General features: G+C 43.3%; 2 protein-coding genes across 3 annotated transcripts in view; one reads left to right on the forward strand and one right to left on the reverse strand.

Moving 5' to 3' along the window:
- Positions 1-4,014, forward strand: part of usp14 (ubiquitin specific peptidase 14 (tRNA-guanine transglycosylase)) — a 22,463-nt gene extending 18,449 nt beyond the window's left edge. For both annotated transcript variants that reach the window (XM_062994556.1, XM_062994557.1), the window contains one exon: positions 2,424-4,014. In XM_062994556.1, the coding sequence (XP_062850626.1) occupies positions 2,424-2,578 (155 nt within the window). In that variant the 3' untranslated portion in view covers positions 2,579-4,014. The remainder of the gene's footprint in view (positions 1-2,423) is intronic.
- Positions 4,015-4,601: 587 nt separating this feature from the next.
- Positions 4,602-27,500, reverse strand: part of thoc1 (THO complex 1) — a 25,570-nt gene continuing 2,671 nt past the window's right edge. The window contains exons 4-21 of the mRNA XM_062994555.1: positions 27,133-27,199; positions 25,362-25,480; positions 25,188-25,236; positions 23,730-23,825; positions 22,769-22,851; positions 22,511-22,578; positions 21,599-21,707; positions 21,130-21,264; positions 16,886-16,986; positions 16,747-16,813; positions 15,850-15,900; positions 15,694-15,764; positions 12,276-12,368; positions 12,113-12,178; positions 11,879-11,962; positions 11,623-11,770; positions 11,422-11,503; positions 4,602-5,350 (exon numbers count right to left, since the gene is read on the reverse strand). Of these exons, the coding sequence (XP_062850625.1) occupies positions 5,073-5,350; positions 11,422-11,503; positions 11,623-11,770; positions 11,879-11,962; positions 12,113-12,178; positions 12,276-12,368; positions 15,694-15,764; positions 15,850-15,900; positions 16,747-16,813; positions 16,886-16,986; positions 21,130-21,264; positions 21,599-21,707; positions 22,511-22,578; positions 22,769-22,851; positions 23,730-23,825; positions 25,188-25,236; positions 25,362-25,480; positions 27,133-27,199 (1,767 nt within the window). The 3' untranslated portion in view covers positions 4,602-5,072. The remainder of the gene's footprint in view (positions 5,351-11,421; positions 11,504-11,622; positions 11,771-11,878; positions 11,963-12,112; positions 12,179-12,275; positions 12,369-15,693; positions 15,765-15,849; positions 15,901-16,746; positions 16,814-16,885; positions 16,987-21,129; positions 21,265-21,598; positions 21,708-22,510; positions 22,579-22,768; positions 22,852-23,729; positions 23,826-25,187; positions 25,237-25,361; positions 25,481-27,132; positions 27,200-27,500) is intronic.

The following is a 27,500-nucleotide window of genomic DNA, read 5'->3' on the forward strand; positions in this document are numbered from 1 at the left end:
TTCCAGCCTAGACTCGTGACTTGATTCGGACTCTAGCCTAAAGACTCGTGACTTGACTCGGACTCTAGCCTGAAGACTCGTGACTTGACTCGGACTCTAGCCTGAAGACTCGACTCGGACTCTAGCCTAAAGACTCGCGACTCGACTCGGACTCTAGCCTAAAGACTCGTGACTCGACTCGGACTCTAGCCTAAAGACTCGTGACTCGACTCGGACTCTAGCCTAAAGACACGCGACTCTAACCTAAAGACTCGCGACTCGACTCGGACTCTAGCCTAAAGACTCGTGACTCGACTCGGACTCTAGCCTAAAGACTCGTGACTCGACTCTAGCCTAAAGACACGCGACTCGACTCGACTCGGACTCTAACCTAAGACTCGACTCGGACTCTAACCTAAAGACTCGCGACTCGACTCGGACTCTAGCCTGAAGACTCGACTCGGACTCTAACCTAAAGTCTCGCGACTCGACTCGGACTCTAGCCTGAAGACTCAACTCGGACTCTAGCCTGAAGACTCGACTCGGACTCTTACCTAAAAACTCGCGACTCGACTCGGACTCTTACCTAAAGACTCGCGACTCGACTCGGACTCTAGCCTAAAGACTCGCGACTCGACTCGGACTCTAGCCTAAAGACTCGCGACTCGACTCGGACTCTAGCCTAAAGACTCGCGACTCGACTCGGACTCTAGCCTAAAGACTCGTGACTCGACTCGGACTCTAGCCTAAAGACTCGCGACTCGACTCGGACTCTAGCCTAAAGACTCGTGACTCGACTCGGACTCTAGCCTAAAGACACGCAACTCGGACTCTAGCCTGAAGACTCGACTCGGACTCTAACCTAAAGTCTCGCGACTCGACTCGGACTCTAGCCTGAAGACTCAACTCGGACTCTAGCCTGAAGACTCGACTCGGACTCTTACCTAAAAACTCGCGACTCGACTCGGACTCTTACCTAAAGACTCGCGACTCGACTCGGACTCTAGCCTAAAGACTCGCGACTCGACTCGGACTCTAACCTAAAGACTCGCGACTCGACTCGGACTCTAGCCTAAAGACTCGTGACTCGACTCGGACTCTAGCCTAAAGACTCGTGACTCGACTCGGACTCTAGCCTAAAGACACGCGACTCTAACCTAAAGACTCGCGACTCGACTCGGACTCTAGCCTAAAGACTCGTGACTCGACTCGGACTCTAGCCTAAAGACTCGTGACTCGACTAGCCTAAAGACACTCGACTCGACTCGGACTCTAACCTAAGACTCGACTCGGACTCTAGCCTAAAGACTCGTGACTCGACTCTAGCCTAAAGACACTCGACTCGACTCGGACTCTAGCCTGAAGACTCGACTCGGACTCTAGCCTGAAGACTCAACTCGGACTCTAGCCTGAAGACTCGACTCGGACTCTTACCTAAAAACTCGCGACTCGACTCGGACTCTTACCTAAAGACTCGCGACTCGACTCGGACTCTAGCCTAAAGACTCGCGACTCGACTCGGACTCTAGCCTAAAGACTCGCGACTCGACTCGGACTCTAGCCTAAAGACTCGCGACTCGACTCGGACTCTAGCCTAAAGACTCGCGACTCGACTCGGACTCTAGCCTAAAGACTCGCGACTCGACTCGGACTCTAGCCTAAAGACTCGCGACTCGACTCGGACTCTAGCCTAAAGACTCGCGACTCGACTCGGACTCTAGCCTAAAGACTCGCGACTCGACTCGGACTCTAGCCTAAAGACTCGTGACTCGACTCGGACTCTAGCCTAAAGACACGCAACTCGGACTCTAACCTAAGACTCGACTCGGACTCTAACCTAAAGACTCGCGACTCGACTCGGACTCTAGCCTGAAGACTCGACTCGGACTCTTACCTAAAGACTCGCGACTCGACTCAGACTCTAGCCTAAAGACTCGCGACTCGACTCGGACTCTAGCCTAAAGACTCGTGACTCGACTCGGACTCTAGCCTAAAGACTCGCGACTCGACTCGGACTCTAACCTAAGACTCGACTCGGACTCTAACCTAAAGACTCGCGACTCGACTCGGACTCTAACCTAAAGTCTCGTGACTCGACTCGGACTCTAGCCTAAAGACTCGCGACTCGACTCGGACTCTAGCCTGAAGACTCGACTCGGACTCTAACCTAAAGACTCGCAACTCAACTCGGACTCTAGCCTGAAGACTCGACTCGGACTCTAACCTAAAGACTCACGACTCGACTCGGACTCTAGCCTGAAGACTCGACTCGGACTCTTACCTAAAGACTCTCGACTCGGACTCTAGCCTAAAGACTCGCGACTCGACTCGGACTCGTATTTTGTGACTTGTGAACATCTCTGGCTCAGGGTGTCCAAACACTGACGTTCCTGACCGGTACTGACCACGCCCTCTGCTCTCTCTCTCTCTCTCTCTCTCCTCAGACGAATGGGTGAAGTTCGACGACGACAAGGTGAGCGTGGTGACGCCCGACGACATCCTGAAGCTGTCGGGGGGCGGAGACTGGCACATCGCCTACGTCCTGGTGTACGGTCCACGCCGGCTGGAAGTGATGAAGGCGGAGGAGCAGAAACAATAACCTTCACACGCCCTCGTTCATCCATTCATTCATCTATTCATTCATTCATTCACGTCGTCTGCAAGCACTGTCGCATTACTGTGCAATAAAGCTGCTGTTTATCAGTCCCACCTTCCCATCGCGTCATACTGGTCTCATACTGGTCTCATACTGGTCTCATACTGGTCTCATACTGGTCTCTGTACTGGTCTCATACTGGTCTCTGTACATGCGCTTGAGCTACATTATGTGGACAAAAGTATGTGGACGCCCCTTCTAATGACTAAATTCATGTTAAATGGGCACAAATTCCCACAGACATACTTCAGATTCCTGTGAGAAGCTGGAACGATCACATTTGTCTGGTGTCCAAATACTTTTGGTCATATGGTGTAGGTCAGGCTTTCTGGGGTGTGGGGTTGGACGATATGTCACCGGATATCGTGATAAAATTGAGCTAAACTGGTACAGTGAGACGTTCCTGAGGGGTAAAAAGCACCTTTTTCCAAAAGTATATGGACACCTGATCTAGACATGAGCAGTCATATGGAGTGTGCCTGTGGGAATCTTTGCCAAAAAAGGGTATGATGCCATTGAGGACATTCCAGTTCATCCCAAAAGTGTTAAATAAAGCTGAGCATGGCATCGTGGGCAGTGGGGAGATCAGCGGGTTTAAATTGGCCCCTGAGCGAGGCCCCTAAACTGATGGTTTATTTTATAGTCTTCATTCTATACACCTATAAAGCAATGGCCGAACTCGCACCCGAACTCCGACATTTGAAGGCGTGTCCACATACTTTTGGCCGTAAAGTTTAAGGGTCCAACTGCAGCCTCTGCCTACTGTCTGCAGTTTGGTATGTTCTCCTCACAAGCCGTTTTCCCCCACGAACATGACCGGTGCAAGGCCGGAGTACATCCTGTAGAGGGCGCGGTTTACATCGGGGGCAGCCGATCCACCTCCTGTAACGATATACACTATATGGCCAAAAGTATGTGGACACCTGACGCACACAGATTTTGGAGTGCGTCTGTGGGAATTTGTGCTTCCGTACGGTCGAGTACCGGGTGGGGTGGGGTCGAGGTCAGGGCTCCTTCGCTCTGTGAGGCGTCCACATGCTTTCGGCTGAACGGTTCTGATCGGCCCGGTACACGAAAGTTTGTGCACCCCTTGAGAATGACGCCCCCTAGAGGGCGCTGCAGTCTAATGTGCTATTTAAAGCCACGGCTCTAAACCAGTGGTCTGTTCTTCAGTTCATGTGGGGACGGACGTGGGGGGACGTCGGGCCCCTGAGAAAGGCCCCCGAGCCTGATCGCTGTATCTTGCCTCAATTGTTTACACATCACACACAGGCGACTTTATAACAGCGTCCCAGGGTCAGCATCGTCACCGCCCACCGTTCGAACCGGTTGCATCTCCCATTCCAAATAAATCAATAAAATCACCAGAGATTATCTGAGCACTGTGTTCGAGTCGTCTGTATTTTTTGGGGGGATGCCGAGGCTGTGGCCCCTCAACACGTCCCCTGGGGTTCCCGTCGGCCGAAATGTGCTCGACAGGTCCATCGTTACCGAGGTGCTTTATTAAATGCTCAACAGCGCCTCCCTACTGTCCGGCTAAGGCGACTGCAGAGATCCACCGCTGGCTGGTGAAAAAGAAAGACTCGGATGGAGCGAGTGCCGGTCTGCGGTTCTCCTTGGCCAGTATAAAGGTCGTTGACAATCCGGGGTGGGGTGTCTGTGCAGACTGCTAGAATCCAGTGGTTTCACACAAATAGGCTTACCGTTTGATGCAGTTCTTTCCTCTTTCATGAGCCACTTCACATCACCAGACAGGTCTGGTAGTGATCATGTGGGCGTGGCTGGTCAAATCTAACCCAACTATAAGTAGAACTTGGTTAACTGGTTGATTTAGTAGCCGAGGGGGGTGATTACTTTTGCACACAGGGTCAAGACGGGTAAATAAAACAAACATTTTTTTAAAAATTGTGTTTATTTGACTGTCAAATATACAAAAAAAATGGAGGAATTGGAACAGGGGGGGGGGGGTCTGATACCATCACTCACTCACTCACTCATTCATTCATCTCCATCAGACCGGCGTCCAAATAATTACTGACCGACTCACGATTCAACAATAAAAGCATCGAAATCAAACATCCAACATCAGTGTTTATTCCAAATACATCACACACACACACACGGCTTCTCTGTGCCCGTATAAACAGGGCGACCCAGCGTGGAACAGTGGTCTCCCTGTGACCTTATACTAAAAGGAAGGTTCGTCCGAGTGACCACCTGATTAAGAGGTTTACGGGAACACGAGTGACGCTGATCACAGTCGAGCGAGCTACTGTACACACACACACACACACACACACTCTATATGGTCAAAAGTATTGGGACACCACTTCCACTTATAATTGCTGAAGTCCTGATTTAGTGTGAATGTTGCTAACTCATCCCCGCTCCGCTGATCCCGCCTCACTATTACGGTCGGTGACGCATCGCTAGGCGCTCAGTTTTCGCTGAACTCCTGCGCGATGTCGGAGAAGCCGGCGGCGTTCAGCGCCGTGACCAGGCTCTCCATGGTGGCCTGGGTCCCCTCGCGGTCCTGCCAGGACACCAGCATCATCTTCGCCTGGAGCTGCACGTCGTCGCTGTCGGCCTCGATGTCGCTCATCTCCGCCTCCTTCACGTCCAGCTGAACGGCCAGGAGCTTCCAGCGCGCGCCCAGCTTCACGGCGATCACGTCCATCTGACTGTTGGTCACCGGCTTCATCTGGATACCTGGACCTGGGGGGGGGGGGGGGTCAGATTAGGTAAATAAAATAAACATATATATATATATATATACAGTGGGGGAAATAAGTATTTGATCCCCTGCTGATTTTGTAAGTTTACCCCCTTACAAAGACTTGAACACAAATTAATCCTGTCCCTGTATAAAAGCTCCAGAGTGAGATCCCCACCAGGTGAGATCTTGCATGGAGCTCCAGAGTGAGGGTGATTGACTGTGATCTTGTATTTCTTCCATTTTCGAATGATCGCACCAACAGTGGTCTCTTTCTCACCAAGCTTCTTGCTGATGGTCTTGTAGCCCATTCCAGCCTTGTGCAGGTCTACAATCTTGTCCCTGACGTCCTTTGATAGCTCTTTGGTCTTGCCCATGGTGGTCGAGAGATTTGAACAGAAGAAACTGATTCTGTGACAGGAGTCTTTTATACAGGGACAGGACTCATTTGTAGCCTCATGGGCACATAACCGGTCTGTGGGGGTCAGAATTCTTGCTGGTTGGTAGGGGATCAAATACTTATTTCCCTTAATTAAATATAAATTAATTTATAACTTTTATTTAATGTTTTTTTTCTGGATTTTTTGTTGATATTCTGTCTCTCTCTGTTAAAATAAACCTTCCATAAAAATTATAGACTGTTCAAGTCTTTGTAAGGGGGTAAACTTACAAAATCAGCAGGGGATCAAATACTTATTTCCCCCACTGTATATATATATATATATATATATACTGTATATATGTAGAGTGTATACCGAGCGTATACAGTGCAGATAAGGTGTATATAGAGCATATATAGTGAATGTAGAGCGTATACAGAGCGTATATAGTGTATAGAGTGTGTATACAGAGCGTATACAGTGCAGAACAGGTGTATGTAGAGCATATATAGTGAATGTAGAGCGTATACAGAGCTTATACAGTGTATAGAGTGTGTATAGAGCTTATACAGTGCAGAACAGGTGTATGTAGAGCATATATAGTGAATGTAGAGCGTATACAGAGCGTATACAGTGTATAGAGTGTGTATACAGAGCGTATACAGTGCAGAACAGGTGTATGTAGAGCATATATAGTGAATGTAGAGCGTATACAGAGCGTATATAGTGTATAGAGTGTGTATACAGAGCGTATACAGTGCAGAACAGGTGTATGTAGAGCATATATAGTGAATGTAGAGCGTATACAGAGCGTATACAGTGTATAGAGTGTGTATACAGAGCGTATACAGTGCAGAACAGGTGTATGTAGAGCATATATAGTGAATGTAGAGCGTATACAGAGCTTATACAGTGTATAGAGTGTGTATAGAGCTTATACAGTGCAGAACAGGTGTATGTAGAGCATATATAGTGAATGTAGAGCGTATACAGAGCGTATACAGTGTATAGAGTGTGTATAGAGCGTATACAGTGCAGAACAGGTGTATGTAGAGCATATATAGTGAATGTAGAGCGTATACAGAGCGTATATAGTGTATAGAGTGTGTATACAGAGCGTATACAGTGCAGAACAGGTGTATGTAGAGCATATATAGTGAATGTAGAGCGTATACAGAGCGTATACAGTGTATAGAGTGTGTATACAGAGCGTATACAGTGCAGAACAGGTGTATGTAGAGCATATATAGTGAATGTAGAGCGTATACAGAGCTTATACAGTGTATAGAGTGTGTATAGAGCTTATACAGTGCAGAACAGGTGTATGTAGAGCATATATAGTGAATGTAGAGCGTATACAGAGCGTATACAGTGTATAGAGTGTGTATAGAGCGTATACAGTGCAGAACAGGTGTATGTAGAGCATATATAGTGAATGTAGAGCGTATACAGAGCGTATATAGTGTATAGAGTGTGTATACAGAGCGTATACAGTGCAGAACAGGTGTATGTAGAGCATATATAGTGAATGTAGAGCGTATACAGAGCGTATATAGTGTATAGAGTGTGTATACAGAGCGTATACAGTGCAGAACAGGTGTATGTAGAGCATATATAGTGAATGTAGAGCGTATACAGAGCTTATACAGTGTATAGAGTGTGTATAGAGCTTATACAGTGCAGAACAGGTGTATGTAGAGCATATATAGTGAATGTAGAGCGTATACAGAGCGTATACAGTGTATAGAGTGTGTATAGAGCGTATACAGTGCAGAACAGGTGTATGTAGAGCATATATAGTGAATGTAGAGCGTATACAGAGCGTATATAGTGTATAGAGTGTGTATACAGAGCGTATACAGTGCAGAACAGGTGTATGTAGAGCATATATAGTGAATGTAGAGCGTATACAGAGCGTATACAGTGTATAGAGTGTATATAGAGCGTATACAGTGCAGAACAGGTGTATGTAGAGCATATATAGTGAATGTAGAGCGTATACAGAGCTTATACAGTGTATAGAGTGTGTATAGAGCTTATACAGTGCAGAACAGGTGTATGTAGAGCATATATAGTGAATGTAGAGCGTATACAGAGCGTATACAGTGTATAGAGTGTGTATAGAGCGTATACAGTGCAGAACAGGTGTATGTAGAGCATATATAGTGAATGTAGAGCGTATACAGAGCGTATACAGTGTATAGAGTGTGTATAGAGCTTATACAGTGCAGAACAGGTGTATGTAGAGCATATATAGTGAATGTAGAGCGTATACAGAGCGTATACAGTGTATAGAGTGTGTATAGAGCGTATACAGTGCAGAACAGGTGTATGTAGAGCATATATAGTGAATGTAGAGCGTATACAGAGCGTATATAGTGTATAGAGTGTGTATACAGAGCGTATACAGTGCAGAACAGGTGTATGTAGAGCATATATAGTGAATGTAGAGCGTATACAGAGCGTATACAGTGTATAGAGTGTGTATAGAGCTTATACAGTGCAGAACAGGTGAATGTAGAGCATATATAGTGAATGTAGAGCGTATACAGAGCTTATACAGTGTATAGAGTGTGTATAGAGCTTATACAGTGCAGAACAGGTGTATGTAGAGCATATATAGTGAATGTAGAGCGTATACAGAGCGTATACAGTGTATAGAGTGTGTATAGAGCGTATACAGTGCAGAACAGGTGTATGTAGAGCATATATAGTGAATGTAGAGCGTATACAGAGCGTATATAGTGTATAGAGTGTGTATAGAGCTTATACAGTGCAGAACAGGTGTATGTAGAGCATATATAGTGAATGTAGAGCGTATACAGAGCGTATACAGTGTATAGAGTGTGTATAGAGCGTATACAGTGCAGAACAGGTGTATGTAGAGCATATATAGTGAATGTAGAGCGTATACAGAGCGTATACAGTGTATAGAGTGTGTATAGAGCTTATACAGTGCAGAACAGGTGTATGTAGAGCATATATAGTGAATGTAGAGCGTATACAGAGCGTATACAGTGTATAGAGTGTGTATAGAGCGTATACAGTGCAGAACAGGTGTATGTAGAGCATATATAGTGAATGTAGAGCGTATACAGAGCGTATATAGTGTATAGAGTGTGTATACAGAGCGTATACAGTGCAGAACAGGTGTATGTAGAGCATATATAGTGAATGTAGAGCGTATACAGAGCGTATACAGTGTATAGAGTGTGTATAGAGCTTATACAGTGCAGAACAGGTGAATGTAGAGCATATATAGTGAATGTAGAGCGTATACAGAGCTTATACAGTGTATAGAGTGTGTATAGAGCTTATACAGTGCAGAACAGGTGTATGTAGAGCATATATAGTGAATGTAGAGCGTATACAGAGCGTATACAGTGTATAGAGTGTGTATAGAGCGTATACAGTGCAGAACAGGTGTATGTAGAGCATATATAGTGAATGTAGAGCGTATACAGAGCGTATATAGTGTATAGAGTGTGTATAGAGCGTATACAGTGCAGAACAGGTGTATGTAGAGCATATATAGTGAATGTAGAGCGTATACAGAGCATATATAGTGAATGTAGAGCGTATACAGTGTATAGAGTGTATACCGAGCTTATACAGTGCAGAACAGGTGTATGTAGAGCATATATAGTGAATGTAGAGCGTATACAGAGCGTATACAGTGTATAGAGTGTGTATAGAGCGTATACAGTGCAGAACAGGTGTATGTAGAGCGTATATAGTGAATGTAGAGCGTATACAGAGCGTATATAGTGTATAGAGTGTGTATAGAGTATACAGAGCGTATATAGTGTATAGAGTGTGTATAGAGCGTATACAGTGCAGAACAGGTGTATGTAGAGCATATATAGTGAATGTAGAGCGTATACAGAGCATATATAGTGAATGTAGAGCGTATACAGTGTATAGAGTGTGTATAGAGCGTATACAGTGCAGAACAGGTGTATGTAGAGCATATATAGTGAATGTAGAGCGTATACAGAGCATATATAGTGAATGTAGAGCGTATACAGTGTATAGAGTGTATACCGAGCTTATACAGTGCAGAACAGGTGAATGTAGAGCATATATAGTGAATGTAGAGCGTATACAGAGCTTATACAGTGTATAGAGTGTGTATAGAGCTTATACAGTGCAGAACAGGTGTATGTAGAGCATATATAGTGAATGTAGAGCGTATACAGAGCGTATACAGTGTATAGAGTGTGTATAGAGCGTATACAGTGCAGAACAGGTGTATGTAGAGCATATATAGTGAATGTAGAGCGTATACAGAGCGTATACAGTGTATAGAGTGTGTATAGAGCTTATACAGTGCAGAACAGGTGTATGTAGAGCATATATAGTGAATGTAGAGCGTATACAGAGCGTATATAGTGTATAGAGTGTGTATAGAGCGTATACAGTGCAGAACAGGTGTATGTAGAGCATATATAGTGAATGTAGAGCGTATACAGAGCATATATAGTGAATGTAGAGCGTATACAGTGTATAGAGTGTATACCGAGCTTATACAGTGCAGAACAGGTGTATGTAGAGCATATATAGTGAATGTAGAGCGTATACAGAGCGTATACAGTGTATAGAGTGTGTATAGAGCGTATACAGTGCAGAACAGGTGTATGTAGAGCATATATAGTGAATGTAGAGCGTATACAGAGCGTATATAGTGTATAGAGTGTGTATAGAGTATACAGAGCGTATATAGTGTATAGAGTGTGTATAGAGCGTATACAGTGCAGAACAGGTGTATGTAGAGCATATATAGTGAATGTAGAGCGTATACAGAGCATATATAGTGAATGTAGAGCGTATACAGTGTATAGAGTGTGTATAGAGCGTATACAGTGCAGAACAGGTGTATGTAGAGCATATATAGTGAATGTAGAGCGTATACAGAGCATATATAGTGAATGTAGAGCGTATACAGTGTATAGAGTGTATACCGAGCTTATACAGTGCAGAACAGGTGAATGTAGAGCATATATAGTGAATGTAGAGCGTATACAGAGCGTATACAGTGTATAGAGTGTGTATAGAGCGTATACAGTGCAGAACAGGTGTATGTAGAGCATATATAGTGAATGTAGAGCGTATACAGAGCGTATACAGTGTATAGAGTGTGTATAGAGCGTATACAGTGCAGAACAGGTGAATGTAGAGCATATATAGTGAATGTAGAGCGTATACAGAGCGTATACAGTGTATAGAGTGTGTATAGAGCTTATACAGTGCAGAACAGGTGTATGTAGAGCATATATAGTGAATGTAGAGCGTATACAGAGCGTATACAGTGTATAGAGTGTGTATAGAGCGTATACAGTGCAGAACAGGTGTATGTAGAGCATATATAGTGAATGTAGAGTGTATACAGAGCGTATACAGTGTATAGAGTGTGTATAGAGCGTATACAGTGCAGAACAGGTGAATGTAGAGCATATATAGTGAATGTAGAGCGTATACAGAGCTTATACAGTGTATAGAGTGTGTATAGAGCGTATACAGTGCAGAACAGGTGAATGTAGAGCATATATAGTGAATGTAGAGCGTATACAGAGCGTATACAGTGTATAGAGTGTGTATAGAGCTTATACAGTGCAGAACAGGTGTATGTAGAGCATATATAGTGAATGTAGAGCGTATACAGAGCGTATACAGTGTATGTATAGAATACTGACTGTCGTTGCTTTCTTTGAGTAGGTTGTCTCCGTTCTCATCCTCCTCCTCTCCCGTCTTAATCTCCTCTGATGGAAGATCTTTCTGTACACGAACACACACACACACACACACACACACACACACGTTCTTTAGCCAGTTTGACCACCATGTTAGAGCGTGTGTGTAGATGATAAGTGTGTGTGTGTGTGTGTGTGACTCACGGGCAGCTCTTTAGCCAGTTTGATCACCATGTTCTCCAGATACTCGTCCAGACTCTTGAACTGCTGATTGGTGGGCTGGAAGAAGTGTGGGCTGCGGCGCGAGAGGAGGCGGAGGGCGCGCCAGCCGTAATTCGAGTTCTTCACCACCCTGAACACACACACACACACACACACAGTCATGAAACCCCATCACCTATCGCCCATCGCCAAACAGTCTGGGGAAGGCCAGGGGTACGGCACGACGGCGTGTACGTACTTGTACTGATCCTCCACCATGTTGGCCGGGTCAGCCTGCTCGATGGCCTCCACGAAGAAGTCCTCCAGCGACGGCATGAACTCCCTGAAAATCACACACACACACGTGCGCCGGTCACACACCTCAGAGCAACCGGGCACGCAGTACCCGAACGATCCACCAGGCCACGCGGAGGTCTCTGAAAGCCGTGTATCAGATACGATACGCCTGGCATCACAGGCCGTGTCCACTCACCTGCTCTCTGATCTGCAGGCCTCCATGTTGTCCGGATTGAGGTTCCACAGCTTGGTCAGCTCGTCACTGCGGTCAGAGAAACATAACGTACATCTTCTTTACGTCCTTTAGCTACGGCTATAAACGCGGTCGAGTCATTTGGGACGACGCAGCACGTGCTTACCCTCCCGCGACTCTCCGATCTGTTCCTTTAGACAGGAAGTCCTCCGGTGCCGCTCGCTTCCTGCCGGGTCGAGCCGGTTTAGACTCTGTAGGTCTGGGAGAGACGGAGACGGTTTAGGCCACACTGCCCGATGCCCTGATCTAACTATCATATCGTTAGGGAAGGTCCCTTCCTGCCCCCAGCATGACAAAGCAAGCTTTATAAGGACCTGGGTGGGTAGTGTGGGATGAATTGGAATGACGTTGGTCACCTCAGACACGTTATTATGATCGAGCTGGTACAGATTCAGACAGGCGCATTACCAAAGCCTGTCCAGGTCAACGCGGGCTGTTATAACTCTACGTTCAGGCGTCCACATACTTCTGATCATACTACTGTAAATGCAATCTAATAGAATTAAATTCTGAAATGCTTCAGATTATCATTATCAAAGCTATTTACAAATGATTCACTCAAACGACTCTTTAAGAAATAACACTCACAAACGATTCTCTAAGATACGATTCACTCACAATTCTGTAAGAAACAATACTCTCAAAAATATTCTCTACAAACTGATTCATTCAAACAATTCTCTGAACAACTATATTCACAAACGATTCACTCACATAAACAATTCACTCACAAACGATTCACTCACAAACAATTCTCTAAACAACTATACTCACAAACGATCCTAACACAAACGACTCTCTAAGAAACAATACTCTCACAAATGATTAACTCCCAAACGATTCACTCAAACAATTCTCTAAGACACAATACTCTCACAAACGATTCTTTAAGAAACAATACTCTCACAAACGATTCTTTAAGAAACAATACTCTCACAAACGATTCTTTAAGAAACAATACTCTCACAAACGATTCTTTAAGAAACAATACTCTCACAAACGATTCTTTAAGAAACAATACTCTCACAAACGATTCTTTAAGAAACAATACTCTCACAAACGATTCACTCATATGATTCACTAAGAAACAATACTCTCACAAAAGATTCTTTAAGAAACAATACTCTCACAAACGATTCACTCATATGATTCACTAAGAAACAATACTCTCACAAAATATTCACTCAAACGATTCTTTAAGAAACAATACTCTCAGAAACGATTCACTCACAAACGACTCTCTAAGAAACAATACTCTCACAAACGATTCTTTAAGAAACAATACTCACAAACGATTCACTCATATGATTCACTAAGAAACAATACTCTCACAAACGATTCTTTAAGAAACAATACTCTCACAAACGATTCACTCATATGATTCACTAAGAAACAATACTCTCACAAATTATTCTTTAAGAAACAATACTCTCACAAACGATTCACTCACAAACGACTCTCTAAGAAACAATACTCTCACAAATGATTCACTCAAACGATTCTTTAAGAAACAATACTCTCAGAAACGATTCACTCACAAACGACTCTCTAAGAAACAATACTCTCACAAATGATTAACTCCCAAACGATTCACTCAAACAATTCTTTAAGAAACAATACTCTCACAAACGATTCACTCACAAACAATTCTCTAAACCACTATACTCACAAACGATCCTAACACAAACGATTCTTTAAGAAACAATACTCTCACAAAAGATTCACTCAAACGATTCTTTAAGAAACAATACTCTCACAAAAGATTCACTCAAACGATTCTTAAAGAAACAATACTCTCACAAACGATTCTTTAAGAAACAATACTCTCACAAACGATTCTTTAAGAAACAATACTCTCACAAACGATTCACTCATATGATTCACTAAGAAACAATACTCTCACAAACGATTCTTTAAGAAACAATACTCTCACAAACGATTCTTTAAGAAACAATACTCTCACAAATGATTCTTTAAGAAACAATACTCTCACAAACGATTCACTCATATGATTCACTAAGAAACAATACTCACAAATTATTCTTTAAGAAACAATACTCTCACAAACGATTCACTCATATGATTCACTAAGAAACAATACTCTCACAAATTATTCTTTAAGAAACAATACTCTCACAAACGATTCACTCATATGATTCACTAAGAAACAATACTCTCACAAATTATTCTTTAAGAAACAATACTCTCAGAAACGATTCACTCTCAAACGACTCTCTAAGAAACAATACTCTCACAAATGATTAACTCCCAAACGATTCACTCAAACAATTCTTTAAGAAACAATACTCTCACAAACGATTCACTCACAAACAATTATCTAAACCACTATACTCACAAACGATCCTAACACAAACGATTCTTTAAGAAACAATACTCTCACAAAAGATTCACTCAAACGATTCTTTAAGAAACAATACTCTCACAAAAGATTCACTCAAACGATTCTTAAAGAAACAATACTCTCACAAACGATTCTTTAAGAAACAATACTCTCACAAACGATTCTTTAAGAAACAATACTCTCACAAACGATTCACTCATATGATTCACTAAGAAACAATACTCTCACAAACGATTCTTTAAGAAACAATACTCTCACAAACGATTCTTTAAGAAACAATACTCTCACAAATGATTCTTTAAGAAACAATACTCTCACAAACGATTCTTTAAGAAACAATACTCTCACAAACGATTCACTCATATGATTCACTAAGAAACAATACTCTCACAAAAGATTCTTTAAGAAACAATACTCTCACAAATTATTCTTTAAGAAACAATACTCTCAGAAACGATTCACTCTCAAACGACTCTCTAAGAAACAATACTCTCACAAATGATTAACTCCCAAACGATTCACTCAAACAATTCTTTAAGAAACAATACTCTCACAAACGATTCACTCACAAACAATTATCTAAACCACTATACTCACAAACGATCCTAACACAAACGATTCTTTAAGAAACAATACTCTCACAAAAGATTCACTCAAACGATTCTTTAAGAAACAATACTCTCACAAAAGATTCACTCAAACGATTCTTAAAGAAACAATACTCTCACAAACGATTCTTTAAGAAACAATACTCTCACAAACGATTCTTTAAGAAACAATACTCTCACAAACGATTCACTCATATGATTCACTAAGAAACAATACTCTCACAAACGATTCTTTAAGAAACAATACTCTCACAAACGATTCACTCATATGATTCACTAAGAAACAATACTCTCACAAACGATTCTTTAAGAAACAATACTCTCACAAACGATTCACTCATATGATTCACTAAGAAACAATACTCTCACAAACGATTCTTTAAGAAACAATACTCTCCCAAACGATTCACTCATATGATTCACTAAGAAACAATACTCTCACAAACGATTCACTCATACGATTCTTTAAGAAACAAGAGTCAGAGTGAATTGACTGATAAAGGATTCTCTTGTAAACCTCTGTGGGTTCCATCAGAAGATATAGAGACTCGAACCTCTCTTTGACGAAGCTGGGACATCCCTCGTTCTTCCAGGCGTTCCAGTTCTCCTCCGTGTTCAGGATGTGCTGTAGATCCACACAACATCTAATGATTCACACACACACACGCCCACACCACAACGTTCAACGTTCATGACGAGGTGAAGCTTACCTCCACCATCGTGGAAAACTGGTCACCGTCGGGCGGAGTCTCTCTCAGCAGCTGCAGGAACATAAACACAGGAACAGATCAAACACCGCAGCTGGAACCCCACCTGAACCCCACCTGAACACCACAGATCACACGAAGCTAGGCTGAAAAGCCAAGCACTCCAGATCCTCCATCATCAGTGCAGGGACCTTGACCAGACAGCAGAGAGCGCAGGTGTACGGATTCACTTAAACAATTCACTCTCAAATGACTCACAAACAATTCACTCTCACACGACTCACTCGCAAAAAGCTCAATAAGTTCACTCTCAAACGACTCACTCCCAAATAAACGATTCATTCACAAACAGTTCAATCTCAAATGACTCAAAACAGTTCACTCACAAGCAACTCACACGATTCACTCACTGGCAACTCAATGGCAAACGACTCACTCACAAACGACTCATTTAAAAACAGTTTACTGTCAAATGACTCACTTACAAATAAACGATTCATTCAAAAACAGTTCACTCACAAGCAACTCACACGACTCACTCACTGGCAACTCACTGGCAAACGACTCACTCACAAACGACTCATTTAAAAACAGTTCTCTGTCAAATGACTCACTTACAAACAGTTCAATCTCAAATGACTCACAAACAATTCACTCTCAAACGACTCACTCCCAAATAAACGATTCATTCACAAACAGTTCACTCACAAGCAACTCATTCACAAGCAACTCACACGACTCACTCACTGGTAACTCACTGACAAACGACTCACTCACAAACGACTCATTTAAAAACAGTTCTCTGTCAAATGACTCACAAACAGTTCACTCAGTTCACATACGACTCAGTTCTGCCTCTGCACGTCCTGAACACCCGCCCGGGTAAACTGGGCTGCTCACCTGATAGACCAGCTTGGTGGTGTCCTCCATCCAGGAGCTCTGATCATCGTTCAGGACGTAGGTGGAGCTGAGGGAGGATGAAGAAGATTCAGTACAGATCAGAGACAGTAATGATAATGAACGTGTCCTGCACTCGTACCTCTTGAACTTGACCTGACCCCGGAGGTACTGGAAGAGGATGAGATACTGCAGCAGGAGGTGGCGTCTGAAGTTGCTGTCGCTCAGCTGCAGGTCCATCAGCTACAGGCCACGAAGTAAAGAGATCAAAGAGAGTAACAAACGATTCACTCTTAAACGACTCACTCCTAAACCACTCATTTACAAACGGTTCACTCTCAAACGACTCACTCCTAAACCACTCAATTACAAACGGTTCACTCTCAAACGACTCACTCGTAAACCACTCCTTTACAAACGGTTCACTCTCAAACGACTCACTCCTAAACCACTCAATTACAAACGGTTCACTCTCAAACGACTCACTCGTAAACCACTCCTTTACAAACAGTTCACTCTCCAACGACTCACTCCTAAACCACTCCTTTACAAACGACTCACTCCTAAACCACTCCTTTACAAACAGTTCACTCTCCAACGACTCACTCCTAAACCACTCCTTTACAAACGACTCACTCCTAAACCACTCCTTTACAAACAGTTCACTCTCCAACGACTCACTCCTAAACCACTCCTTTACAAACGGTTCACTCTCCAACGACTCACTCCTAAACCACTCCTTTACAAACGGTTCACTCTCCAACGACTCACTCCTAAACCACTCCTTTACAAACAGTTCACTCTCCAACGACTCACTCCTAAACCACTCCTTTACAAACGGTTCACTCTCAAACGACTCACTCCTAAACCACTCCTTTACAAACGGTTCACTCTCCAACGACTCACTTCTAAACCACTCCTTTACAAACAGTTCACTCTCAAACGACTCACTCCTAAACCACTCCTTTACAAACAGTTCACTCTCAAACGACTCACTCCTAAACCACTCATTTACAAACAGTTCACTCAAACGACTCACTCCTAAACCACTCCTTTACAAACGGTTCACTCTCAAACAACTCACTCCTAAACCACTCCTTTACAAACAGTTCACTCTCAAACAACTCACTCCTAAACCACTCCTTTACAAACAGTTCACTCTCAAACAACTCACTCCTAAACCACTCCTTTACAAACAGTTCACTCTCAAACAACTCACTCCTAAACCACTCCTTTACAAACAGTTCACTCTCAAACAACTCACTCCTAAACCACTCCTTTACAAACAGTTCACTCTCAAACAACTCACTCCTAAACCACTCCTTTACAAACGACTCACTCCTAAACCACTCCTTTACAAACTGTTCACTCTCCAACGACTCACTCCTAAACCACTCCTTTACAAACGACTCACTCCTAAACCACTCCTTTACAAACAGTTCACTCTCCAACGACTCACTCCTAAACCACTCATTTACAAACAGTTCACTCTCCAACAACTCACTCCTAAACCACTCATTTACAAACAGTTCACTCTCCAACGACTCACTTCTAAACCACTCCTTTACAAACAGTTCACTCTCAAACGACTCACTCCTAAACCACTCATTTACAAACGGTTCACTCTCAAACGACTCACTCCTAAACCACTCCTTTACAAACAGTTCACTCAAACGACTCACTCCTAAACCACTCCTTTACAAACGGTTCACTCTCAAACGACTCACTCCTAAACCACTCCTTTACAAACAGTTCACTCTCAAACAACTCACTCCTAAACCACTCCTTTACAAACCGTTCACTCTCAAACAACTCACTCCTAAACCACTCCTTTACAAACGACTCACTCCTAAACCACTCCTTTACAAACTGTTCACTCTCCAACGACTCACTCCTAAACCACTCCTTTACAAACGACTCACTCCTAAACCACTCCTTTACAAACAGTTCACTCTCCAACGACTCACTCCTAAACCACTCATTTACAAACAGTTCACTCTCCAACAACTCACTCCTAAACCACTCATTTACAAACAGTTCACTCTCCAACGACTCACTTCTAAACCACTCCTTTACAAACAGTTCACTCTCAAACGACTCACTCCTAAACCACTCATTTACAAACGGTTCACTCTCAAACGACTCACTCCTAAACCACTCCTTTACAAACAGTTCACTCAAACGACTCACTCCTAAACCACTCCTTTACAAACGGTTCACTCTCAAACGACTCACTCCTAAACCACTCCTTTACAAACGGTTCACTCAAACGACTCACTCCTAAACCACTCCTTTACAAACAGTTCACTCTCAAACAACTCACTCCTAAACCACTCCTTTACAAACAGTTCACTCTCAAACAACTCACTCCTAAACCACTCCTTTACAAACAGTTCACTCTCAAACAACTCACTCCTAAACCACTCCTTTACAAACAGTTCACTCTCAAACAACTCACTCCTAAACCACTCCTTTACAAACAGTTCACTCTCAAACAACTCACTCCTAAACCACTCCTTTACAAACAGTTCACTCTCAAACGACTCACTCCTAAACCACTCCTTTACAAACAGTTCACTCAAACGACTCACTCCTAAACCACTCCTTTACAAACGGTTCACTCTCAAACAACTCACTCCTAAACCACTCCTTTACAAACAGTTCACTCTCAAACAACTCACTCCTAAACCACTCCTTTACAAACGGTTCACTCTCAAACAACTCACTCCTAAACCACTCCTTTACAAACAGTTCACTCTCAAACGACTCACTCCTAAACCACTCCTTTACAAACGGTTCACTCTCAAACAACTCACTCCTAAACCACTCCTTTACAAACAGTTCACTCTCAAACAACTCACTCCTAAACCACTCCTTTACAAACGGTTCACTCTCAAACAACTCACTCCTAAACCACTCCTTTACAAACAGTTCACTCTCAAACGACTCACTCCTAAACCACTCCTTTACAAACGGTTCACTCTCAAACAACTCACTCCTAAACCACTCCTTTACAAACAGTTCACTCTCAAACAACTCACTCCTAAACCACTCCTTTACAAACGGTTCACTCTCAAACAACTCACTCCTAAACCACTCCTTTACAAACAGTTCACTCTCAAACAACTCACTCCTAAACCACTCCTTTACAAACAGTTCACTCTCAAACAACTCACTCCTAAACCACTCCTTTACAAACAGTTCACTCTCAAACAACTCACTCCTAAACCACTCCTTTACAAACAGTTCACTCAAACGACTCACTCCTAAACCACTCCTTTACAAACAGTTCACTCTCAAACGACTCACTCCTAAACCACTCCTTTACAAACAGTTCACTCAAACGACTCACTCCTAAACCACTCCTTTACAAACGGTTCACTCTCAAACAACTCACTCCTAAACCACTCCTTTACAAATAGTTCACTCTCAAACAACTCACTCCTAAACCACTCCTTTACAAACGGTTCACTCTCAAACAACTCACTCCTAAACCACTCCTTTACAAACAGTTCACTCTCAAACGACTCACTCCTAAACCACTCCTTTACAAACGGTTCACTCTCAAACAACTCACTCCTAAACCACTCCTTTACAAACAGTTCACTCTCAAACAACTCACTCCTAAACCACTCCTTTACAAACGGTTCACTCTCAAACAACTCACTCCTAAACCACTCCTTTACAAACAGTTCACTCTCAAACGACTCACTCCTAAACCACTCCTTTACAAACAGTTCACTCTCAAACAACAAACTTTTAAACGACTCACACACAAACAACTCACAAACAGTTCACTCTTAAATGACTCACAAACAACTCACAAACAGTTCACTCTTAACTGACTCACTCACAAACAACTCACAAACAGTTCACTCTTAAATGACTCACTCACAAACTCAAACAGTTCACTTAAATGACTCACTCACAAAAAGTTCACTCTTAAATGACTCACTCACAAACAGTTCACTCTTAAATGACTCACTATTAATGACTCATTTACAAACAGTTCACTCTCTAACAACCTAAACAGTTCACTCTTAAATGACTCACTCACAAACAGTTCACTCAAATGACTCACTATTAAACGACTCATTTACAAACAGTTCACTCTTAAATGAATCACTCTCAAACGACTCACTCACAAACAGTTCAATCTCAAACGACTCCTTTACAAACAGTTCAATCTCAAACGACTCCTTTACAAACAGTTCACCAAGTTCACTCTCAAACGACTCACAAACAGTTTACTAGGCTCAACTAACTTTCGAACGACTCACTCAGAAACGACTCACTCAAACGATTCTCCACAAACGATTGGCTCTTAAACGACTCAGCCTTTCGGAGCTGGCCATCCAAAGCACCAACCACTCTGCCATCACCAACCTTCTCGCTGGTGAGGAACTTGGCGAAGTAGACGTGTTCTCCTCCGGACGTCTGCATCTCCTCCCTCTTCTTCTTGGAGGCCTGGGCGTCGTCCAGTTTGAAGCTCTTGAACACCGCCAGCGTCTCGTCCGAGTACTGAGGGCACGAAGGAACAGCGGGTCAGGAACACTGGAACTGCTAACACTGGGTAGAACCTCGGTTCTTCTCAGAACGGATGCTGAGAACCTTGTGCCCTCTGTAGCCTCAGATTCATGATCTTGGAACACCCAGTGGAACCCAACTCTGGCTTTCCTCAGCCCAAACCAGTCAGTGAAACTGCTGCTCACTGGACGCTTTTTATGAACTCTACAGTTCCATAAGGCACCCAGAGGTACTAACATGAGGGTGTTCCTAATAAAGTGGCTGTAAGTGTTGGTGAAGATCTGGCTCAGCCTGAGGAGAAACCAATGAGATGAGAGCTGGTGCAGACCTTGACAAAGGTGATCCAGGAGATCTTCTCGTAGCATTGCACCGGGTTCCTGAAGTAATCCTGCAGCATCCAGAACTTCCTGTAGAGGTTATAGTCGATGGGGATGGAGCTGAAACACGAAAAACATGAGAAACGTCATCATCATCATGAGGAACATGAGGAACACATGAGAGACATGAACGTGAGGATCATCATGAGGAACACGAGAAACATGAGGAACACGAGGAACATCATCATAATGAGGAACATGAGGAACACAAAGAACATGAGAATCATCATCATGAGGAACACAAGAAACATGAGAAACATGAGGATCATAAAGAACACGAGGAACATGAGGATCATCATCATGAGGAACACAAGGATCATCATGAGGAACACGAGGAACATGAGGATCATCATCACGAGGAACACAAGGATCATCATGAGGAACACGAGGAACATGAGAAACACGAGGATCATAAAGAACATGAGAATCATCGTCATGAGGAACATGAGGATCATCATCATGAGGAACACAAGGATCATCATGAGGAACATGAGGATCATCATCATGAGGAACATGAGGATCATCATCATCATGAACACGAGGAACATCATCATGAGGAACATGAGGATCATCATCATCATGAATACAAGGAACATCATCATGAGGAACACGAGGAACATCATCATGAGGAACACGAGGATCATCATCATGAGGAACATGAGGATCATAATCATCATGAACACGAGGAACATCATCATGAGGAACATGAGGATCATCATCATCATGAACACAAGGAACATCATCATGAGGAACACGAGGAACATCATCATGAGGAACACGAGGACCATCATCATGAGGAACATAACCATGAGGAAATTTGAAGGAGAACACAGAAGCTTTGAAGATGCAGGATGATCTCTCACCATGGAGCAGGAGCCTCTTCATCACCCATCTCTCCTTCCTCCATCCCATCTTCCTTCAGTTCTGAGCTCTAACACACACACACACACACACGTAAGTGATATGCACACAATAACCAGAAGTATGTGGACACCTCATCATGAGCTGGACCGTGAGTATTGTATGTAAGCCATGTTTAAGCCTCGTGTTTATGGGTGACGTGGGTTAAAACTGTTTCAGACGTTCCAGGATTCTGAACCTTCAGAAAGCAGAGAGCGTACCTGCTGCCCGAGCGTGCTCTCCTCCTCGCTCTTATTGAACACGGTGACGTTCTCCAGGTTAAACTGACTCTGCAGGTTGAGTCCTGGAACACAGAGGAACGTGAGGACGGGAACACGCACCACCTCCATCGCTCTGTAACCCCAAACCCTATAACCCCAAACCCTATAACCCCAAACTCTATAACCCCAAACCCTATAACCCCAAACTCTATAACCCCAAACCCTATAACCCCAAACTCTATAACCCCAAACCCTATAACCCCAAACTCTATAACCCCAAACTCTATAACCCCAAACTCTATAACCCCAAACTCTATAACCCCAAACCCTATAACCCCAAACCCTATAACCCCAAACCCTATAACCCCAAACTCTATAACCCCAAACCCTATAACCCCAAACCCTATAACCCCAAACCCTATAACCCCAAACTCTATAACCCCAAACCCTATAACCCCAAACCCTATAACCCCAAACCCTATAACCCCACACTCTATAACCCCAAACCCTATAACCCCAAACCCTATAACCCCAAACTCTATAACCCCAAACTCTATAACCCCAAACTCTATAACCCCAAACCCTATAACCCCAAACTCTATAACCCCAAACTCTATAACCCCACTCTATAACCCCAAACTCTATAACCCCAAACCCTATAACCCCAAACTCTATAACCCCAAACCCTATAACCCCAAACTCTATAACCCCAAACCCTATAACCCCAAACCCTATAACCCCAAATCCTATAACCCCAAACTCTATAACCCCAAACCCTATAACCCCAAACTCTATAACCCCAAACCCTATAACCCCAAACTCTATAACCCCAAACCCTATAACCCCAAACCCTATAACCCCAAACCCTATAGCCCCAAACCCTATAACCCCAAACTCTATAACCCCAAACCCTATAACCTCAAACCCTATAACCCCAAACTCTATAACCCCAAATCCCTACCTGATTTCTCAGACAGAGGGAAGAGACGCGCCAGGAAGAGCTGGATCCTCCCGCAGAACACCGTGTTCTGGGACTTGGACAGACGCCGCAGAAGATCTGCAAGAAGCAACAACACGTTTTAGATACGCCACACGCCTACAGGGGTGGTGGAGGAGCACATAGAGCTAAGTGTGTTCCCCCTGTGACCTGCCAGGAACGAGGTCTGATCTTACTACCACACACACACGTTAAAGAATACACACACACACTGAAGAAAACCCACACACACACACACACTGAAGAAAACACTCACTCACACACACACACACTCACTCACACACACACACACACACTCACACACACACACTGAAGAAAACACTCACTCACACACACACACACTCACTCACACACACACACACACTCACACACACACACTGAAGAAAACACACACACACACACTGAAGAAAACAAACACACACAGACACACTAAAGAAAACACTCACTCACTCACACACACACACACACACACTGAAGAAAACAAACACACACACACTAAAGAAAACTCACACACACACACACACACTAAAGAAAACACACACACACACACAGAAGAAAACAAACACACACACACACAGAAGAAAACACACACACACACACAGAAGAAAACACACACTCACACACACAGAAGAAAACACACACACACACACAGAAGAAAACACACACACACACACACACACTGAAGAAAACAAACACACACACACACACACTAAAGAAAACACACACTCACACACACAGAAGAAAACACACACACACACACACACACACTGAAGAAAACAAACACACACACACACTAAAGAAAACACACACTCACACACACAGAAGAAAACACACACACACACACACTGAAGAAAACAAACACACACACACACACACTAAAGAAAACACACACTCACACACACAGAAGAAAACACACACACACACACACACACTGAAGAAAACAAACACACACACACACACACTAAAGAAAACACACACACACACACACTGAAGAAAACAAACACACACACACACACACTAAAGAAAACACACACACACACACACAGAAGAAAACAAACACACACACACACACACTAAAGAAAACACACACTCACACACACAGAAGAAAACACACACACACACACACACAGAAGAAAACACACACACACACACACAGAAGAAAACAAACACACACACACACTAAAGAAAACACACACACACACACAGAAGAAAACACACACACACACACACAGAAGAAAACAAACACACACACACACTAAAGAAAACACACACTCACACACACAGAAGAAAACACACACACACACACACAGAAGAAAACACACACACACACACACACACTGAAGAAAACAAACACACACACACACACACTAAAGAAAACACTCACACACACACACACACTAGTGCTTTATGTGCAGCTCTCACCGTTGCACATCCTCAGTAAGTAGTTCTTCCCCGCGGAGTAGAAGGAACTCTAGACGTGATGAGACACATGATGGTCAGATGGTCAGTTCCTCATTACAGAGGAGTCTACACACCCCAGCTCCAGAAAAGTTGGGACAGCACGTGATAGTGCGAGTCTGAGAACTTTCTACTCACGGATTTCCACGTGGAGACGTTCTCCTCGACGAAGCTGAAGATCCTGTCACACTGATCCAGAGGGAGGCAGTCCAGAACATCGGCCAGCAGCACGAACGGCGTGAAGGCCGAGCAGATTCCTACACACACACACACACAGCTGTGAGATCCTGAGCCTCAGCTCACCATGAGCTGCAGAACCACCACATGTGAAGTAATACAGCTAAATATACACCGACCAGGCAGAACATTATGACCACTGACAGGTGAAGTGAATAACACTGACCATCTCATCATCACGGCACCTGTTGGGGGGTGTGTGTGTGTGTGTGTGTGTGTGTGTGTGTGTTTAATTGTGTGTGTGGTGTGTGTGTGTATGTGTTTAATTTTGTGTGTGTGTGTGTGTTTAATTTTGTGTGTGTGTGTGTGTGTTTAATTGTGTGTGTGTGTGTTTAATTGTGTGTGTGTGTGTGTGTGTGTTTAATTGTGTGTGTGTGTGTGTGTGTTTATTTGTGTGTGTGTGTGTGTTTAATTGTGTGTGTGTGTTTAATTGTGTGTGTGTGTGTGTGTTTAATTGTGTGTGTGTGTGTGTGTTTAATTGTGTGTGTGTGTATATGTGTTTAATTGTGTGTGTGTGTGTTTAATTGTGTGTGCGTGTTTAATTGTGTGTGTGTGTTTAATTGTGTGTGTGTGTGTTTAATTGTGTGTGTGTGTGTGTGTTTAATTGTGTGTGTGTGTGTGTATATGTGTTTAATTGTGTGTGTGTGTGTTTAATTGTGTGTGCGTGTTTAATTGTGTGTGTGTGTGTTTAATTGTGTGTGTGTTTAATTGTGTGTGTGTGTGTGTGTTTAATTGTGTGTGTGTTTAATTGTGTGTGTGTGTGTTTAATTGTGTGTGTGTTTAATTGTGTGTGTGTGTGTTCAATTGTGTGTGTGTGTGTTTAATTGTGTGTGTGTTTAATTGTGTGTGTGTGTGTGTTTGTCCAGTGTGTCAACACACGTTTAGGGAGGAGTTTAAGGAGGAGTTTAGGGAGGAGTTTAAGGAGGAGTTTAGGGAGGAGTTTAGGGAAGAGTTTAGGGAAGAGTTTAGGGAAGAGTTTAAGGAGGAGTTTAGGGAGGAGTTTAGGGAAGAGTTTAAGGAGGAGTTTAGGGAAGAGTTTAAGGAGGAGTTTAGGGAAGAGTTTAAGGAGGAGTTTAGGGAAGAGTTTAAGGAGGAGTTTAGGGAGGAGTTTAGGGAAGAGTTTAGGGAAGAGTTTAGGGAAGAGTTTAAGGAGGAGTTTAGGGAAGAGTTTAAGGAGGAGTTTGGGGAGGAGTTTAGGGAGGAGTTTAGGGAAGAGTTTAAGGAGGAGTTTAGGGAGGAGTTTAGGGAAGAGTTTAAGGAGGAGTTTAGGGAAGAGTTTAGGGAAGAGTTTAAGGAGGAGTTTAGGGAAGAGTTTAGGGAAGAGTTTAGGGAAGAGTTTAAGGAGGAGTTTAGGGAGGAGTTTAGGGAAGAGTTTAAGGAGGAGTTTAGGGAGGAGTTTAGAGAAGAGTTTAGGGAGGAGTTTAGAGAAGAGTTTAGAGAAGAGTTTGGGGAGGAGTTTAGGGAGGAGTTTAGGGAAGAGTTTAGGGAAGAGTTTAAGGAGGAGTTTAGGGAGGAGTTTAGGGAAGAGTTTAAGGAGGAGTTTAGGGAGGAGTTTAGAGAAGAGTTTAGGGAGGAGTTTAGAGAAGAGTTTAGAGAAGAGTTTGGGGAGGAGTTTAGGGAAGGCCCTCAGTGTCCCAGCATGCCCGTTGTCATGGTGACGGTATGATCTCACCCTCAGTAACGGCGGTGATGCTGATGCAGATGAGTGAGAGATGATCCTCCACGTCCGCCTGCTTCACCTGCACAAATATACATCATATACATTCATAAATTCATTCATATTATATCAGATTTATATATTTATTATGTTATATTAATTATTATTAATGTAAACCACTGAGCCAAAAGTATATGGACACGTCGTGATTTATAATTATGGGGCGTGTCTGGACGAGAGGTCGTGACTCCATCCACTGAGACTGAGGGCCCCCGTGAAGGTTACTAGAGTTCATAAAGCGGTTGAGGGTCAGGGACGGGCTTTTTAGTGATGGTGGGGCTTGAACCGACAACCTTCCGATGACCCTGACCGCTGAGAGACTT

The sequence above is a fragment of the Trichomycterus rosablanca genome, chromosome 4, assembly GCF_030014385.1.
Source record: "Trichomycterus rosablanca isolate fTriRos1 chromosome 4, fTriRos1.hap1, whole genome shotgun sequence".
Lineage (NCBI taxonomy): Eukaryota > Metazoa > Chordata > Actinopteri > Siluriformes > Trichomycteridae > Trichomycterus > Trichomycterus rosablanca.